This window comes from Thunnus albacares, chromosome 18 (assembly GCF_914725855.1).
Source record: "Thunnus albacares chromosome 18, fThuAlb1.1, whole genome shotgun sequence".
NCBI classification, from domain to species: Eukaryota; Metazoa; Chordata; class Actinopteri; order Scombriformes; family Scombridae; genus Thunnus; species Thunnus albacares.
The window spans coordinates 15,758,736-15,778,049 of NC_058123.1; the positions used below are offsets into that span (position 1 = coordinate 15,758,736).

Sequence of the window (19,314 nt, forward strand, 5' to 3'; positions counted from 1 at the left end):
ACAGATTAAATTTAAGTGTATCACTCCCAAATTTTATGTTTTATTTATTTTCTGATTCATCATAGTTCAAAATCTGTTTCAACAACAACAAAAGAAAGATAAACAACTTTATTTATAAGAAAGATTTTTTTTCATAATGTTATTTCCTCCATTAAAGTGTTTCTTGCTGACAGACAGACTCTTCCTGACTTTAATTTTATCCATAATAACAGTTAAACACATTTATATTTTACATAATTTATCGTTATTTCCATTCAGTCACATGTGAGGCTGAAAATTCCTGAGCGTCGGGTTTGATATAAGTTAAATCATTTCCATTTGCCCTGAAACATTTAGCCAAATACATATTTTCCAGTGTTCAGAAGACACCTAATCATATTCTGGGTTATTGAATGATGAATTTACTATCAGGATTATCAAAAATACAGATGCAAATAATCAATAAATAGTATAAACGCATTCTGCGAGTAGCAGGACACAGTGTAAATGCAGAATGCAGGTTTTTATTTAGGTGTTTGTTAAACAGGTAACAGGCTGCAGAGAGGAAACAGCTGCTCTGGCTATGAACCTTTATTAGTGTCAGCACAGTGCACATGTGTACAGACACAAACTCCATCAGAAGTTTCTACAGCTGTTAGAGCCGACTGACAGCTGATCCAGCTGTGATCAGCTGTCGCCGTCATCAGAAACGGACGTCGCTTCACATGACGCTTCAGAGGAGAGACGTCTCGTGTCCCTTAAAACAAATTTGGTTGGGATGCACCCTTAGTGTTTTCATATGGACACGACTCCTGTATTGTTTTTGATGCATTCCTGTTAAGGCTGATTGCGCCAAAGGAAAGCTCGGTTAACACTCCCCTATCCCCAACAGGCCAACAGTTGTGCCTGTCTTGGAGATATGATGTGATAAAAAACGACCCAGTTTAAAGGGACATAACTGCAAAAAGAATACCGCACCTGTGTGGATTTGACACCTTATGCTAATGACACAAATATCATGTGATCTGTGTAATGTGGGAGATGTTTGGTGATCCATTGCAAAATCCAGTGTACAAGTTGACAATGGGAGCTCAGTGATTTGATGCCTGTTTACATTAAATGTTACAGGAATGGTTCATTATTATAACATTTGTTCCTTGCTTTGTAAAGTGTGATTGTGTGATCCACAGTGAAGCTATCTCTGACAATAATGACAACACCGATAGCTTCCTTAAACAATGAAAATGAGGGTTTGAACTGCTTTTAAATGTATTTAAATTTCGTTTTATTTTAGTGACAGTAAAATCTGTACAAAAATAAAGTATAAATGTAGAAAATATCACATACACAGATGGCAACAAACCTATATTTTCAAAAAAGAGGACATCACTGCAGATGTCGGTGCAATAAACATTCTATTATTAATTACACTATGTACGAAAATGAAATTGATTACATCACATGTATTTTACTGTAGGTCTACTTTACCAATAAACAAATTGATTCTGTCTTGACACATTTAATATCATCGTTAATCTAATTTATTATATAAATTATAATCTCTATTATCAGACTTGCTGTGATGCTTCCGAATACAGTATATTCAATAGGCACATAAAATCTTGTAAAGTCTTTTTAAGTGATATACCATCTACTTAAGTGTCAACATTGCACAGTTTTTTCCTTTTCTTGAGACACTCAAGCTCAAGCGTCCTCTGCAGCTACCATCCTCTCGATAGCGGCCCAGTCTATTTTGCTGAGGCTGCTGCCGGCACTCTCAGAGAGGTTGTCCAGCCACTCCATCCCCGACACACCAGCTGTGGCACCATCATCCTGCTCATCTAACAGCCCGTCCAAAACCTGAGAGGTGTACAACAATGTATGAATGTAGATATCATCTATCAACAAAAAAGTATATACATTGTTATACACGGAAGTAACATCGCTGTTATTATTTTTATCATCAGATTGATTAACCAAATTCTTGATTCATGCACAAGATAATCATTTGAGAATGCCATTCTTACTCTGTTAGACTTTGACTCTTCTGGTCCGAGCAGCCTAATTATTTCCGAAGAGGGCTCCCACAGATTCTCTGCATCCCTCTCCTCTTTCTCTTCCATCCTTGTCTGCTCCCTCTGAATCCCCTCCCGAAGGACAAAAGTCCCTCTTGAAGGACTTTTGTTCAAACCCATCTTTCTCTGCCATTCCTCACCCTGGCTGGCTGTGTGCGGTTTACTGTGGCTCTTTGTATCACTGAGCATGCCACGTCTAGTAACCTGAGACAGGCGGTCCTTTGGCAGAAAGGTCACTGACACACAACATACACAAGTTTTGTCAGTTTAATATTATTAATCTTCATGAGAATACAGTGGAAACACATACACACATATTATCAACATACTCACACATCATCAGTTTAGCTGAATATCATTATGGTACCTGGTCTATGTAGTCCCAGTCTCCTGCGATGGTCCTCTGAAGGCCGTCCCTGCACCTCAGCGGTCCATGGACGAAGGTGGGACTGATCTTGTCCTGACTGGAACTTCAGACTTCTTTTATCATTGGCAGATACACTGTAAGTCCTAAGAAGAAGATATCACTCGATTATGAAATCCAGCTAATTTCAATTGAACATACAAGACTGTGCAGATTCTGGTCATTGTGGAATAATCTTGATATTGTGACTCAGTTAATTAAATGTAATGATTAGTTCCTGAGATCCTGGTCAGACTATTGTTGCAGAAGGTACCTGTGAAGGCTACCAGGAGGTGGAGCAGAGGTGGACCGTGTGGTGAAGGCCATTGGAGCGCCTTCAGGCTGTGAAGAACCGAGCAAGGTCGGAGGACTGGTGGGAAAGTCACTAGCCAAAGAACTGGCCTCACGAGTCCTCTGGTTATATTGCTCCAAAAGCATGGCCCTGACAATCCAAATGCAATTATTATCAATTACACACATGTACATGCATGTCTCCTGTGCACAAACAATGTAAATAGGCACATACTTTTCTTTTTCCTCTCGGGTTCTCCAAGTGGATGCTCGATTTTTGTTTGTAGATTTCTGTAGCGAGTAAGAACATAGCAGATTATTTACAATGTGGATATAATATTATGTAACGTCAACTCTAGTAAAAACTTAAGCTATCTCACCTTTGTCCCAGAGGTAGAAAAAGGCTTGCGCTCCATCTCCCTCAGGCTATCTCTGTGTTTGTGATAAACAGCCAGTCTTTCCCTCTGTTTCCTTCTCATCCAGATCCTCAGCTCTCTCCTCTCATCCTCCGGAAGGACACATTTCTGAGACATCCAGCTACTTTGTTGCTGCTCTGGTTTGCTGTGGGTCACATTACTTTTCAGCTCAGTGATAATCAGAGTTATTTAGGTAGTCACTAGAATAGCACTCATTTTAGTAGGTACCATACCTGCTATGGTGTTCTTTCTGTGAGGTGGATAAATCCAGGTCAGTCAGGGATATATATCCTTCCTTCACCAACTCGTCTAACATTTCTGCTGTATCAGATAACCCGGTCTGACCCAGATTCTCATCAGCCCATCTAGAGAGAAGTGGAGGAGTACTGTAACAGCACTAAGCACATCCAAAACAAATACTGTAAATCATTAAAGGCTTAAAAGACTTAAAATCTACTTAAACTTACACATGAGATATTCCAGCCTCTTCAGTCGGATGATGTTTCATTCCTGTGAGAGAAAGAACAACATTGTAACAGTCCTTGTTTTACTGTTAAATGTTTTGCTTCATGTCTTTTAACTACAGTTGGCATTCAGGAGTATTACCATGCAATACAAGAACGTGTGTAATACCTACACTGCTTTCAGATTTAGTAAACTGTTTTAATATCTACCCATTAACTATAAATGCAGTTCTTTGCCACCATGTGAGCCAGTCTTTTTAAATCTTGCAATAATTTTAAGGAAATGTTTGAATAAAGTGCATCTTTACTTGGAGGAGTGTGAAGGTAAGAAGGACCAGCGCTGTGACTTTGAGAAGAAGAAGTGGAATAATGAAAAGAAGGCTTTCTTTCAGGGGTACAGGAGTCACTATGAACTACATATTGTTCTTCCAGATTTTCTGCCTCCTCACAGGCATTTGGTTCAGTTGCAGTGACAAGTCGTGGTGTCCATGCTGTGAGACACAGAGGATATACAACAGTCTCATAGAGGTTTTTTAAACAATATTACTCATTTTAAGATACAACTTGGACTTGCAATGTGATTTAAAATGCAATGCAGTATTTGCATTCTTTATAGATGAATTGTTTTGGGTCTTACCTTCCTGTGGGACAGCCAGTCTGACAGTTTTTTTCACTGCAGGCTTCACATCAGGAGCCAAGGCTGGGGTGAGCTTTTCAATAGTGTTCACCAACTACACAGAGACAATGCAGGACAAGCAAGGAATTATCTACATATACCGGATGTGTCAGCCTTACAGGCAAACTTGTAAACTTGGGTGACATTGAAAATATAAAAAATGCACATGTACCATCCTGGAGTTGGTAAAGTCCATCTCCAGATGGTCTGCAATGTTCTGCAGCGCTGCCAACTGTGCATCTAGCTCTGTCAGGCGAGATGAGAACCAGACTGTAGGAGGTGTGTAAGAGGCATTGTTAAATCCAGCGCTCGGTATCTTTATGGCTTGACAGATCTCAGAGTCAGATGGATCTACAATATCCTGTGGAGCAACTCTCTCTGGATCCCAGTTGGGCTCAATGTAGCTGTGTGAAGGAGGCCCCTCAAGGGTATCTAGAATATACAACACATATTCAGTCTAAATTTTAAAAATACTGTTGACGACAGGTTTGATTTTATTCAATATACATACATACTGTAAAAAACCTTTCATATAAAGACATATGATGACCTGGGTGAGTGGAGGGTTTCAGGATATCCTCTGGAATTGTGAGCGAGGGTTGTGCATCAGTAGCAGGAGTAGCACTTCTGATAACAGAAGTCGCAAGTACATGAAGATGAGCAGAAGTAGGTGAAGAAGGGATGGAAGGAACGTCCTGTGTTCCTTGGATGAGAGAGGATGGCAAATCCTGGTGCTGCATCTCGTCTTCTAGATCCAAGACACTTAAGAAGTGGCGGCCACGCAGATCCTGAAATGCAAAGATGGAAAAACAGAGGGAGGTGTATTAAAATATGCACTTATTAAAGTGAGTCCTTGCTAGAATGTCCATTTAATATAAAAGCTGTACTGCATCATACTGTATGGAGTCCGAATTGTCTGGGATCTTACCAAGTTCTCTGGTGCCTGTGAGGTCTCCACTGTGTCTTGAACAGGGGGCTCTTTGTGAAACTGATGATTCTCTGACCTTTGTGCTGGATGGAGAAAACACACACATATACAAACACACAAAATGTAACTTTTCATTACGTCCACAACAAATTAAAAGCACTGTGTTGTCCTTGTACCAGGAATTTCAAATCAACTTACATTTAGGACCACTATCAGTCAAAGAGGCCTTGGCAGACACAGCTTTATCCACAAGTGTGGGAGGACAAACTGAAAGAAAACAATCATAATTTACATTTAGAAAAAAGGATTTTCTGAGATTTTCTGCAGCCACTTAATCAATGCCTGTATTTTCATTAAATGTGGACAGAACAGAAAAAAAAGTTATTACTTTCTGATCAATCAAGAAAGCCTACCCATTAACACTTGAAAGCATTTTATTCTGATATAAATACAAGCTACAACAGTGTACTAAAATTACAACTGAACAAAAATATCACAATCTTATACTGTATCAAATCTTACCACCACCTGTACTCACCTGGGTCTGTGTTTGTGAAAGCATCATGGCACTCTGGGGGTCTTTTACATGTGGAAGCAAAGGCATGGAGCTCAGCTGCAGTGGACACCGCCTTGTCCAATAATCTCTGACCAGTAAGCAATGAGTCAAAGGATCCTGGGAGTTAAAGAACAAAAGATCAAGACAATTGCAATCTAATCACTGTACAGATTTCTGTCATTACTTTGTCATTATAGATGTTTCTGGATTATTGCTTTTTCTGGTGATCACTGCAACAGGCGATGTAATTAGGTATGTATTTGGCACTAACCAAGTTGAATGGCAAAATCCTGTCTGGGGGTGATCTCTTCTGCAGCAGCAGGCTCATCATTCACAGGCTCATCTGCTGGCTAAATACACATTGGAACAAACACATGACAGTGGTGAAACATTTTTTTTTATATTGGTAACAGTACAAAATTATTCTTACTGGAATTGTAATGGTTGTACCTCTTCTGTAGGGATGATGGACTCATTCGGCCTAAATGTGACCTCGGTTTTTTTTGCCCTGCCAGACCTTTCCTCTCTCCTCTTCTGCCTATAAATAAAACACAGTAAATATAGTAAGAGCAAAATAAAGATTAAAAAAAATCAGTAGCATGACAAGATATGTGTTTACCTCTTGCTGGAGTCGGAGCTGGGAGAGGTTATAGCTCTTCTAGTGCTTTCAATAGGTCGGTCGACTCTGAGCAACTGTAGTCGAGCCTCTTCAGCATTCTGCCTCCCTATCACTGAACTAGTCAACTCCTCCATGGAGATGAGACGGGTCATGTGGGCTGAAGGAGCAGCCAGGGGCATCATCTGTGGTAGAGACAGATATCTGTGCATAAATTACAATGCAACATTTAATGTTATTAATTTCAAAAATCTTTAAGTAATGGTAGAATTGCTTACCATTTTTGGTTGAGAGTCTATATGCAAAAGCTTGATCCTAGGTGCTTCTCCCATTGGACCTGCAATGACAGTACAGGGCCTGGAGGAAGACGGTATGGGTATTTTGGGGAATGTGATGTTTCTCTGTGGAACAGGTTGAAAGTGCAGCAGGCGAACGCCGTGGGTCAATGCAGATCCATGAGCTGGTAAAGCAGGAGGGAGTAGTGAGAACTCTTGCTCCCTGGATCTCTCTGATATCTGATTCTGCAGATGGGAGATCCTCAGAGTGGGATCATGAGGAGGATTGTTATTAAAACTGAGTTGTCTTTTCGTAACTGAAGACCCACTTCTTTTTTCCTCTTCTGTCTTCTTTGAGGCAGCTTTGTTATTGTGTTTAAGCTGGGGCTGATGGGATTCTACAGTAGCAGGGTTTGCAGTGAGCAGCGTCTGGAGCCCTTGGGCTGGGGGATAGTGTGGGGAACCCTGCTGGGGTAACGGAGGACGATGGAGCTGAAGTAACTTCAGGCCCAAGACCTGGGAAGCAGGGTCAGATTGTATGCTACCATTAGAATGCACTACCGCAGGGGCACTGGTAATTGCGTGGCTGGTGTCAGTAGTGGTCAGAAGCCCTTGGGAGGATGGGATTAACCTCCTGCTTTGCCTAAACTGAATTTCTGGTGACTCTGCCTGGACAGAGAGTGGTTGCATTTCCTGAAAAAAAAGAGAGTAATCAGCTGTGATTTAACTATTGTTTGCATAGAAAGACAGTGTCTCACAACGTAGCAGAACATTTGAGCAATACCTGATAATTTACACCTGCACCATTGGCAATGGAGGGTAGATTCCTGGTGCTGTGACACTGATCGCCTGTTGGAGAGGGTTTCCCGGAGCTCTGTATGGCAGGCTGGTCTGCAAACATGCATGCAGGGGCCTGACTAAACTGTGGGTTGCTGGATTCTGATCTTGGCACACATGCCTGTGTCTGAGGCGTCCCTGAAATTGTGGTTTGAACCAATAAGGCATTTGGTTGCGGTGTGAAATTGGTAGGATAAGATGATGGTACATTAAGGTGTGAGGAGTTCATGTTAGACTGCGCCAAAGTGGAGTTCTGCTGGGCTAGTTGCAGGTTGGAAAATGATTCTCCCAAAACCTCCATCAGGCTCATGTAGTTGATATGCTGAAACAACAAGGACAAATACACTTGAAGTACGAGTCAATTCTGAGAGTCTATCAACTCCAACTGGTCAGTCTGTTCTCACCTGGACCAATCTGTACAAGTCTTCACCCAGACGTTGTCTCATTGGCAGAGCGGATGATGGCTGATTGGGGACAGTAGGAACTACATTTGGTGCACTGGTTGTGGAGCTTTGTGGCTGAAGACTCGGAGGATCTTCCAGTGCGTTGGGGAGCGGAACTCCAGCTGATTCAGAAAGCTGTGCAGGGACTGCTGCCTCAGGCTGGATGATGGGAAGAGCTTCTGGCTCTGGGTGTGGAGGGGCTTTGAGGCTTCTGGCAGGACTGTGGCTTAAACTATAAAACAGGAACTTTCAATGATTTACTAGGTTTTGGCCTGGAGTTTCACAACCAAAATGTTTATGTAGAAATAACTCAGTAGGGATTATGTTTTATTTTGATTCTAAAGTATGGTGGTGAAGAGTTGAAGAATTACGGTGACCTATAGTAAACATTACACAACATGAAATTACTGCAGTAAAGACTCCCCTTACCCATTCACACAAGTTAATAATAAATAATTCATTCAAAACTCACAGAGAGGTGGAGTCTTTTTCTGAGTGGTCTAGATCTTCAAGTTTTAAACTCTGAAAAGGACAAAAACAAAAAAACAACAAGTTATTTGTGCATTACAACAACCTTGATGACGCATATGAAGAATTAGAAAACTGAAAAGAAATAGTCACTGTTTCAGGTGTGCAGATGTTTCCAGAGATGTTCCCATTAGAAACAGAGGACGACACCTCCAAGCCCTCACCGTCACTACTTTTGCCTATGACAAATATCAATCATGTTAATTAATATTCTCTGCTGTACAAGTCTGCATTTGCAGCAACTTTGATGAGCCAATTTGTTCTAGCATCATACTTTCTTTTTCAGGTGTAACATCTAAATCACCAAGAGATGGTTGTGGTGAACTTGATAGTTTCATCTGAGTGTCAAAGGTAAGTTGATCCTGGTCATTAGGAAGAGGTGTCCTGTGAAATGTCAGCTCCTCTGGTTCATCTGTGCGAGAACTTCTGCATGGACATAAATACTATATCAATACAGTAGATTATTCCTATATTAAGTAAATTGTGTGTGAGATGAAACCATAGGAATCGCTGTATCACTAAATACAAAAAGAAACATAAAACTCTCTTTCACCATCACATTTTCATTTCAATTTTTGTTTTTTGAGAAAAATGTAAGCATACAGAATCTCACAAAACAAACATTGTGATTAACCACACATACACTGACAGATCATATCCCAGTTTCATATATTGTCTGAAATGTCTCCAGGACATTTGGAACTTCTTATCAGCTAATGTCAAACTGGTTTTTTGTATGTATGTGTGCTAATTTCCAGCTAGCCAAATAATAAAACATTGTAAATACAAACATGAGGCACTCACATGGACAGTTCTTCTTGCTGTACATTGTGATCGAGGCCAGTGACAGGAGTGTTGGCAGATCCAGGGTAGCCTGTATCAACGCTGCTCTCTCTCTCCAGCTTCTTATCCACCTCAGGTTGCAGCACAGGGGCTACAGTCCACTGTGTTTCTGGAATTTGGATGTGGGCACTGTAGCGATCGGTCCCGAGTAGAGTAGTGTATCTATGTTCCAGCAGGCTGAGGGAAGTGAGGACAGCAGGTGCAGAGGCTTTGATGCGAATCACTACTCCTTCATCAGCTTTTCCTCCAACCCCATCTCCCTTAGCTTTCTTCTTTTTGCCATGATGTCCCAGCAACACCTTCCTATCAGCCCAGCGTACCATCCACTCCAGCAGCCTACTAAGCTCTGGGAACTGAGCTTCTAATTTAGGATCGAGGCCCTGCTGCAGTTCTATCACCTTTTCCACACAAGTTGAAGAGCCAAATACCAAGCAATCTGATGGCTGACCCGTGGGAAAAGCACTTTGATTAGGGCTAGTGTCAGAACCAGAGTAGGCTCCCTTCATTCTTTGGTCTAAAGGCACGCGGCTCTGCTGTTGGAGGCCAAACAAACCATTTTGCCTCCCAGTTCTGAGCCCAGGTAGAGAGGTGACAGAAAGGCTAGTTCTTGATATTGGGGTTTCGCTGCAGATGGAAGAATTTTGTGTTGTACCTTGTTTCAAAGGCTTGTAGCAGCAGCCAGCTCTGAACACTGGAGGATCGTTGCTCCAGTGTTTTCTTGCTGGATGGTGCCCATCTCTTTGACGGCGATGTATAGTTGTGAGCACATCAAAGGTGAGAGAATGCAACTCTCTCTCCCTCAGCTTGGAGGAGAAGCTTCTCAACAAAGGAAGTTCACTGCCTGAGTCCCCTCCATCAGTACTATCTTTCTCCAGCACATAGCTGAGGAAGAGCTCCAGGAAATTGAGATACTCTTCATCTTCCAGCTCAAACTCCCAGGTGCCAACCACTGGTAGGGAGGGCAGATCCACATTATGTTGGTCATCATTCTCTTTAGCATCGCCTGGGTGATTCTCCTCCTGAATCACCCTCTCAATCTTAACAGTCCTCTTTGTACTCTCTCTGTCTCGTTTAGCTTTTTTGCCCCTGAAAGAACAACACAGATCACAGAATAAGCCACATTATAGATGTGCGATACTTCAAAGTAATGGCAGTGCTTTCATTGCATGCTGGATACCTGTTTATGGATCTGCTAAGCTGTTCAGGAGAGACAGCCTCAGATGTATTCTCCGCTGTGTCTCCATCACTGCACAGCGGGGGGAACCCGCAGTCAGTTAAAGTGCTGGTGCTCAGACTTGTACCCAGGGAGAGTTGTCTTAACATGGCCATCCCATGTTTGCTTCCCCTGTCCTCCTCTTCCTCCTCTTTCTCCCATAAATGGAGCTCAGGGGCAGCCAGGTGCCTCTGCAAACGCCCAAGATGTTTCCTCCTCTGCCTGAGTTTATCTTGAAGGAGAATGATCATCAACTCATTTGGCTCCTCTTTTTCCCCTTCTGGAGAACAGACAGCATGTGATGGAATACATTTATAGACATATTACATATATTGAAATGGTAATGTATAAAGTAGAGTAAAGGATCATTTATGCATTCACTTAAAGGGATCCAGGAAGGTTTAAAAATGTTATCATTGGTCAAATAAGCATACAGTAATCAGGACTTTGAGAAATTATAATTTCTTCAAGGTTTTTTGATCTATAGATTCAAATAGTTTAAAAATGAAGTATCAATAATTCAGTATAAGCACCAGGGAATCTAAACAATATGTTATAAAGTGCATAAGTCTCCCCGAAGACCTGCATTCCTTTAAGTTATAATATTTCAAAGCAATTTGTGAGTGAATAGAGTTGTTCATACCAAGGACATTGCATTGCCTCAGTCTCTGCAGCAGTGAGTTATACTTTTCTCTCAGAGGGACTCTGACAGATTCTTCCTCCTTTGGGAAGGCGCGTACCAGTGTGTCTGCCACCTAAAAAGAAGAGCAGCCAAGAGTGAGAAATGCACTCAGTCAAGGTCACTCTGTTTTACTCTGATAAACGTCTGTGTAAGAAAAGGCAAGAAAATGTATTTTCACCAGAGACACAGGGGGTAGTTCAGACACGAGGCTGAGCAGTATGTCCTGGAGGATTTCCTCAGCGTTGAGAAAATGAAAGAAAGGCAGATAACGACGGGCCCAGTGGAGAGCATCCACACAGGCAGAATTCACTTCTGAATCACCAGGGATCTAAGGGACACAAATTCACACAAATACTTACGAAGAATCCATGAGGATATTTATACATAAACATGTCACAAACACAAATGTAATACCTGTTCATCTCTACTATGCTGTCTGGCGGCCTGATACTTCCTGCAGGAAATAGAGAGCTGATCCCTGACATGAAGCATCCAACATAAACCACACAGCTCCCTGAAACAGACTTGTAGCAGAAATATAGTTAATAAGAACCAGCTGAAATTAGATAATTGATTGATATCCACAATGCACTATGAGTGTTATCTTACTAATAGTTTGAATGATATCAGGGTCCAAGTGACCATCTTTATTAGGCCCCCGTCTGAAGAATCCACTGCGGGTGACAAACTTCATCAGGCCCTCAGGGAAAGGCTTTTCCTCTTCAGCAGCTGATGGATAGGAGTACTTCTTCTTGATCTGAAAACAACATCACATAATTGCACTATTTATTTCTGGAACAGTACTACATACCAAAGTGTTTCCTGTTTCCTATTACAAATTGTAGTCAAATGGAAAAGATTTGGCATTTTCTTCAGAAAAATGTGATTGTTGTCAAGTGTCTTTTAGAACAAACTCTTGTGATGGATGAAATTATAAACAAAGGGAGAACTCCAAATGACAGGTACTGTATGTCAGCCACACTCTGGGACCTTTACACTTCTTATTAAACAAGTTAAAAACCTTTAAGCCCTGAAAAGTACCTTGTGTAGTAGGTGTCTGGCACGGCGCAGATGGCTGATGTACCACTGGGCAGCTGGATGGCAACAGTGAGCGGATCTCAGGAGTAATAGTAATCTTTGGAGAACCCCAGACACTTTGTGACGTGATGCAATTTCTGCAAACTGGCCTAATGTCCCTATTGGGTCCTAAGAATGAGACGCACATTTTCTTAACAAGTAGTTAGAGAGAATTTATATGTAAACATATGTAAGAGTCTATCTTTTGTGTTATGTACCTGTGTGTTGGGGGAAGGCTGAGGGCAATAAAGAGGTGGGGAAGGCAGATACAGTCCATTGGGCACCAATGCAGGCAGCCCAGAACACAGGTCTTTGGCTGTGTCCAGCAAGGAGGACAAGGGTGAAGACGTAACATTCACTCCAGCCATGACTGACGCCTTCAGAATCTCCTGTATGGAAACCTGTAACAAGTCCCAGTCTTCTCCTTCCAAGGGGTCTAGTAAAAGGAGTTGAGATAAAGCATAGATTAAAATTGAAGGGTTAATGTGCATTGTTGTCATATCATAGCGGTCAGGTCTCACCAACCTGTAAAGCTCTTCTCAATATCCTCGTCTTTGCCCTCTTGTGAGTCAGCCTTACTGCCAAAAAGACACTCCAACTCAGCCTGAAAAATGCTTTCTGGTTCTAAAACTGTTGGCAGGTGGAGCTCTCTTCTCCTGAACCTGTTATAAAAGATTTGCAACACTCACTGACATGCTTGTGAAAACAAACTGTAAAATTCAGAAACATTCACAATAAACTCATTCATTCCTTGATTATACTGTCTGCTTACACACTGACCGAGTGAAGTCAAAGTGATCAGAGCAGTAACTAGTATAGGCTAGGCTCAGAGAGGCCGCTGTCTTCCAGTCCCCAAGATGGTAAGCCAACCACACAGCCTCAGGAAGCAGACCCCCTAGCAGGAGCAGGTCCTGGGCGTAGTCTACCGTCCACACTTCTGACAGCTGCTGTCGTCGAATTGCTCTAGCCACCTCCTCCTGGCACAGCGGCACCAAACGCCCAACACTGGGGGCTGAGAAAGAATATATTACCAAATAGTAATATAAATGAAGAAAACATCTTTTAAACTAATAAATCATTTTGGAAACACACCATGAGGTAGATGCAGTGGAGGAAGGACGCCCACATTGTGTGGGGGAAGGATGTAGAGCCGTTGATTGGTGAAATAAGCAGCCATGAATCTCCCCAGGGTCTGAACCACTGCACAGGCTGTGTCACTGTGAAGGTCCATTGGCAGCCATGGGCAAGGATAAGAGTCTGCTGCAGGGCACAAAGGCAGAGCTAATAACTAACGTGTCTTACTTTCACAGGGAGGTACACTTGTCGTTTTGAATAATCATATTTAATCAGAAATACAGGTTGAGCCATCATGGATCAAGATAGTAAATATGAAGCTACTTACAACTTGATTCCATAAACTGACACACATATAAAAACCATCTAAAAGACTGAGTAATTATTGACCATGGCTAACCTGTCATGCAGGTCGTGCTGTCCTCCTGGTGTCCAGCCCTGTGCAGTATTAGGCGGGCCATATGGTCTCCCAACTCCTGGGCTTCTCTCAGATGGTACTGGAACAACAGACTGTATAGGAGTGCCAGACAAAGCCGCGTCTCCTGGAAGACACTACGGTCACAACCTAAAAGGGAGACATGATTACTATTTCAGACTGTATGTTATAATGCTTTGTCTATTAATGGGAAAAATTACACCACAATCTTACTTTTTTTACTCTCTTCCCAAATTTGTGATCGCCATGCGTCAGCACTTTTTGGGTACGAGCCACAAAGGAAAAGATGTTCACCTGGAGGGGGAGAAGAATTCAATATTTAGTTTAAAAACAAAAATATATGTTCAGAAAAATTCAGAAGTTGATTTAGGGTGCAATCACACTTGCATTGTTTTTTCTTTGATCTGAACCACAGTTGTACTTGGTTGGTTTGGATTTAAATTACCCAATTATGGTGTGTAAGACAATTACATATTTTACACAAATTAGGCAAATACTAATAAAGTAATATTTTATTTCAGACCTGGATAACTCAGCAGTGCAGGTCCCTCCTCTAGCCTTTCTCCTGTGGCCTGCAAAGCTGTTTGGATTTGGGACATGATGCAAGACAACTGCTGCTGTTCCTCCTCCCAGCCATCACAGCCTTCAAAGCCTTTCAATTCTTCCATATATTGCTGGGTGATCTCATAGACCCACTGCCACACACCAAACATTCTGGCCAAAAGAGAAAATCACAACTCTTATCTGAATGGCATCTACAACAAATAATAGATGACCATTTCCTCATAAATACTGATATGTTAAAAGTCAGCAAGACTGTCTCTACCTGCTGGACGGTCGCTGGGGGACAGGCTGAGCCTGATATACAAAGCTGGATATCTCTTCCTTCTCATTCTGTAGCAGAGGTACACAGTGCACATCTGAAGGCCAGTGGTGCAGTGGCTGATTCTCTGCTGAGGACCAGACAGTTCTTTGCTGGAGGCTGTAAGTGTGGTCAAGAGAATCAGAGACCAGCTGCAAGATAAGCAGTGCTGTGGACAGACTGTGAGATGACAGCTGACAGTGACCAGTCTGGTAGAACTCAGGCTGAGGGCCCAGCAGCAGGTGTACCAGCCGTTTACTGAGCTCTACCACCAGCCCTAAGCAGCATGGCCCATCCGAGTGAGCGCTATCCCAGGGTAGAAAAGAAAGAAGTGCTTTGAGAAGGTGCAGGAGACAAGTAGAAACGGAGGTATTTCTTTTCCCTGCATTGACCGTGGAGCCAGGGATCAAATGAAGTAAAGCAGCAAATCGCACTACACAGTAGAGGGTGTGCTTCAGCAGACAAGACTTGTTTTCCACAGTGTTTCCTAGAGACATGCTAAAAGCCCAGGCTGTTAACAGCCTGCTCTGGATCTTCCCAAGTTCACGATGGAGAAGAGGGGTCTTCCTTTCTGTTTCAGCAAAGTCCTTTTCATGATCTGGGCTTGGGACAAGTCCGGTGTTGATGTCCAGGGCGTGGAGTGTGTCAAACATTGAGGCAAACTCCAGACGTCCGCCATCCTCTACATGAGAACCAACAGGAGGTCCGTCTACATCAGAATCATCCTCAAAGAAAGACTAGGAAACCAAACACATAAACACCAGGTTAAAGACTGCTAACATAAGTGAATAAAGCAATTGATACAGCAGCCATGACACAATATTATTCAGTGTAATCAAATGCAGGACAGTAGTCTGAAAATTTTCACATTGAATCTAAAGTTATATTATATATTATAATACTATTTGACAGACCTGTACTTTTTCAAGAAGTTCCTTGGTGCCACCCAATGCCCCCTGGTCCTGCAGAAAAAGGGGCAAAGTGGACCTATCTGTGGCTGCTGAAATGACAGAGTCTGTGTTGTTGGGTAAACGTGTAACAACAGGTTTGAACTCCTCAAGGCTGCTGTCCAGATTCAGGCAAGATACTGACTCCAACCATGCCCTCACATGAATCTGAAAATAAGACATTTGAACAAAATGATTCAAACAATAATATGAACCTAAATCTGAAGTTGAATAAAATCCCTTCTCCCACCGCTTCAAGTTCCTGATTTAGCACCTGTGATTTATCCAAGATCCGACTGGCCTTCTCAAGATCCTTGCTGGTGTCTCTTAATAGCGTTTTCAGCAGCAGGGCAGGAGAAGGTCTATCTAGCACCCTCAAAACTGTGGCCATGTAGCCGTCAGACACAATGAGATACAACAGCCGTGGATGCCAGGTCACAGAATATCGCTGCCTCAGGACATCCCGCACAGACATGCTAGAGCTGGACAGAGAGGCCTCCCCTTTCCCTGCAGACATTGGTGGCCTGCAGGAAGAAACGAAAAACTTTTATCACAAAAAGCAAGAAAGAAAGATGTTTTAGTTAAACAACATCATGTGTTTCTCACTGGCTTTATACTTCATTCATGTTAAGATGAGAGACAAAAAATAAGAAATAAGAACATCACCCCAAACAAATCAATAATTTGTAACAAGGGCTAATAAGAACAATGAGTGAAAAGTGCCTGAATTTACTGTATACCTGTAAGTGACCAGAGGGTGCAAGGGTAGGAAGTGTGCAGGTCCAAAGTCAACATTGCAACCGGAGCTTGTCAGAGTGAGAAGCCCTCCGAGGCGAGCCAACATAAGAAGAGAGCCTCTCTTCAGAACACAGGCCAGGAAAAGGCCACCGGGTGACCAGTTCACACTACCCACCCAGTATGACCTAAAAGAGAACATAAATATCTTTAGAAATAAAAAAACATCCTCTCCAACAAAGATTTCAAAGTAGTTCAAACAACAGACAGACATGGGGTGATGTAACACACCCTTTTGTGGAGGTAATAGTGGCAGTCTTGATACAGTTGTACAGACATTGTTGTTTCCTTTCATTGCTCTCTGGTATATTTTTTTTTAGACTGTCTGGAAATTATGTGCTGAATTCAGGTTAAGCCTGTTGTGCAGCAGTCAATCGCTGACTGCTGCACAACACCAACCCAACCACAACACCTGTTCTTGTTGTTATTTATCCATACTGTACCTTATGTATTTAGAGGGGATCTCCAAGTTTTTACTTCCACATCCTCCAAGACCACTTGAAACGGAGACAAAATTCTGTGTGCTCACAAAGAGGACCTGTGTAGCCTGCATTCAAAACAAATCTCATGTCACATTTCCATGAATGGATGGATGGATGTGGAAAAAAACTGGTGAAGATATAACAAAAAGAGAAAGAGAGGCCAGAAGTTTACCTTAGGTTGTCTCTGGTTCAGGGCAATGGCTAACAGTCGGCCATCAGGAGAGAAGGCAGGCACCAGTGCACCTCTGGATTTCACTGGTTGGCATGCTGGGGTAAGACGCGACATGGGGTATGTCTTGGTGGCCCATCGTATGCTGTATCCCACAGAGCTACACAGTGAAATGTATACTCGTAAATACCGTAACACCAAGTGAGAGACCTGACTGTTGACTGAACCTGCTCACTCACCCCACTCTCACATTGCCCTCTTCCCACTGGATTTTCAGGCAGGTGAGGATTAACTTCTTCCCACATGTGAAAACAAATGCTGATAAGCAGGCATCACCCACTGCCTGTAAGGGATTGGAATAAGATATAAATAAGATATAAGACCTACAGAAAATAACTCAACAGTGAAACAGAAATGGAGTGCAGGTTTTTAAAATTGTGTAACTCATTTAAAACATGACACAATTTGTTAAACATGTATTCTTATTCAGTATACAAACCTCCGTCTTAACGAAGATGGTGTGTTGGCATGCTTCTTTGTCTTGTGAAGATGGCAGAACAGTATCTTCAAGGGGTTGTATGTGTGCCCAGTGTCCTTTGACTGTGCCGTCTCGTAACCCTGTCAAATCTCTGACGTCCATACACTCCCACAGGAACACTTGCCCTGTTATGGCTACCAGGAGCACACGTGTCCCATCGCCTGAAACTTGGAGTGACAGCCTTGTGGCATTCCCTGTGGAAAATACACACAAATACATCCATAGATTCAAGATTTTATATTTTAATAAGTTGTTCCCCAAATAACTGGAATTTTCAAATTTGCAGTTTCTTTTTTAGTACCAGGATGATCATTGCTCATCTAGTGACACTCCCACTACTGATCATGTGGTTTAAAAAGAACCTGCAATAACACTTATAATAATGTATACATAGAGTATATACCTTGAAAAGCAGTAATCATATGAACTACTTCTGGGACTGCTGCAGCAGTCTTCAACAAGTCTTTATCCCTGTTCCACAGAAACAGCTCTCCTGAGACCAAAAGTCCACAAAGCCACATACCTGGAAGAAAAAGACAAGTAGTGTATTATAAGAATTGACAGCTGACAAGTGTTTTTGCTTCGAGCTAGCACAATAAACTCACCATTGTGAGATGAAGCCATTGTCACCACACTGTTGAGAAAGGGATGAAGTTTAGGGGTCCTCTTCTTGGTGCGACCAGACACCATGTTGATCTCACTGATCCGTTTGTCATCTAACAGGAACACAGATTCTTTCTCCTAGAGGCATGACACAGGTTTGCAGTCATTATTATATTGCTGGTAAGGATATGAAAGCTACTGTCACCTTGTTAAATGCGAAGCACTTCTTTATTCATTAGCTTTACCTGCCCGAGCCAGCAGAATCGCGGCCATGGTTTCTTCCTTTTGATGCTGGATGACAACACAACCTCTAACTCTAGCTCCATGTTTAAAAGACAGCATCCGTTGTTCCTCGCGGTTATGCATTCAGGAAGGGTTTATCAAGATTAATCCGCTATATGGACAAGCAAAGCGATGTGGCAACATTAGTTTATTTGCTCAAATAAATATTATAATTATGTTAGCTAGTTTGAATTATCATTCTTGAAAGTGCGACTCATCCGTTACACGTTTTTAGCAATAACTGACATCCATTGACAACATTAAAGCGTCGTTTTAGGTAATATTGACTCGTTTGAACAATAAAAACATCACCTACGTGAACCATACCGTTAACTAGCATTAGCCACCTAGCTAATTTTCCTCACTGTGCGAAGCAGCGGTCCCGAAAAAGAAGCCAAACCAGAGTATTTCCACCACACTGGTTATGCTCACATGTTAAGTCCCCATCTGTTGGTTGCCCAATGGTTCACATAACTATGGTATAACATGTCATACCGTAGTTAAACATGAAATATTTCGAAACTCCCTCCGTTTCAGTTGCCAGAATTGTTTCCCATGATCCACTTGGAGGAAGCGTCAACGCGTTGCCGTAGGAACGTAGATGTTGGGAAGTGGCCGCAGCCGCCACTGTGTAGTTTGTTGATCATATCCACCCTCACTTTACTATAAAATGTATCGTTTGGATTCACTGAATATGACAGGAATCTCTGCTCGCAGTTCTATTCAGTTAATTTGTTTATTATTTTGACCAAATTTTATATTCATAAATCCAAATTCTTAAGCAAAAAGCCAAACTTCTCAGAGCTGACTATGCATATCATATG

General features: G+C 42.1%; 1 protein-coding gene across 9 annotated transcripts; it reads right to left on the reverse strand.

Moving 5' to 3' along the window:
- Positions 1-1,240: 1,240 nt before the first annotated feature.
- On the reverse strand, positions 1,241-19,078 carry cplane1 (ciliogenesis and planar polarity effector 1). Of its 9 annotated transcripts, none has more exons than XM_044334163.1 (50): positions 18,986-19,078; positions 18,454-18,602; positions 18,211-18,346; positions 18,009-18,128; positions 17,567-17,799; positions 17,307-17,410; positions 17,071-17,227; positions 16,860-16,963; positions 16,362-16,544; positions 15,896-16,145; positions 15,589-15,789; positions 14,639-15,411; positions 14,336-14,526; positions 14,026-14,106; positions 13,777-13,941; positions 13,395-13,562; positions 13,083-13,314; positions 12,828-12,964; positions 12,521-12,738; positions 12,267-12,431; positions 11,835-11,982; positions 11,640-11,749; positions 11,404-11,553; positions 11,187-11,298; positions 10,508-10,823; positions 9,292-10,416; positions 8,762-8,913; positions 8,581-8,666; positions 8,432-8,481; positions 7,921-8,191; positions 7,464-7,838; positions 6,683-7,372; positions 6,408-6,589; positions 6,239-6,326; positions 6,060-6,138; positions 5,771-5,905; positions 5,431-5,499; positions 5,233-5,315; positions 4,855-5,092; positions 4,477-4,736; positions 4,266-4,359; positions 3,937-4,119; positions 3,632-3,674; positions 3,398-3,529; positions 3,129-3,324; positions 2,984-3,039; positions 2,732-2,899; positions 2,422-2,564; positions 2,007-2,290; positions 1,241-1,839 (listed from the first exon to the last, which is right to left on the reverse strand). In XM_044334163.1, exons 2-50 carry the CDS (start codon positions 18,532-18,534, stop codon positions 1,684-1,686), a joined length of 9,873 nt encoding a protein of 3,290 aa, XP_044190098.1. In that variant the 5' UTR covers positions 18,535-18,602; positions 18,986-19,078; the 3' UTR covers positions 1,241-1,683. The 9 variants fall into 9 exon arrangements, with proteins under 9 accessions (XP_044190098.1, XP_044190097.1, XP_044190103.1 ...); XM_044334162.1 differs by having other exon boundaries at positions 18,923-19,070; XM_044334168.1 differs by having other exon boundaries at positions 8,762-8,910; positions 13,395-13,559; positions 18,818-19,070.
- Positions 19,079-19,314: the final 236 nt, after the last annotated feature.

What these genes read in the sequence shown, in the direction of transcription:
- cplane1 (XM_044334163.1), bottom strand. Translation starts at nt 18,534, where the DNA reads ATGGAGCTAGAGTTAGAGGTTGTGTTGTCATCCAGCATCAAAAGGAAG. An exon ending in CAGCACGACCTGCATGACAG is followed by an intron (nt 13,563 to 13,776) that starts GTTAGCCATGGT and finishes TGTGCCCTGCAG; the next exon opens with CAGACTCTTATCCTTGCCCA. An exon ending in CAGCAAGAAGAACTGTCCAT is followed by an intron (nt 8,914 to 9,291) that starts GTGAGTGCCTCA and finishes ATGTCCATGCAG; the next exon opens with AAGTTCTCGCACAGATGAAC.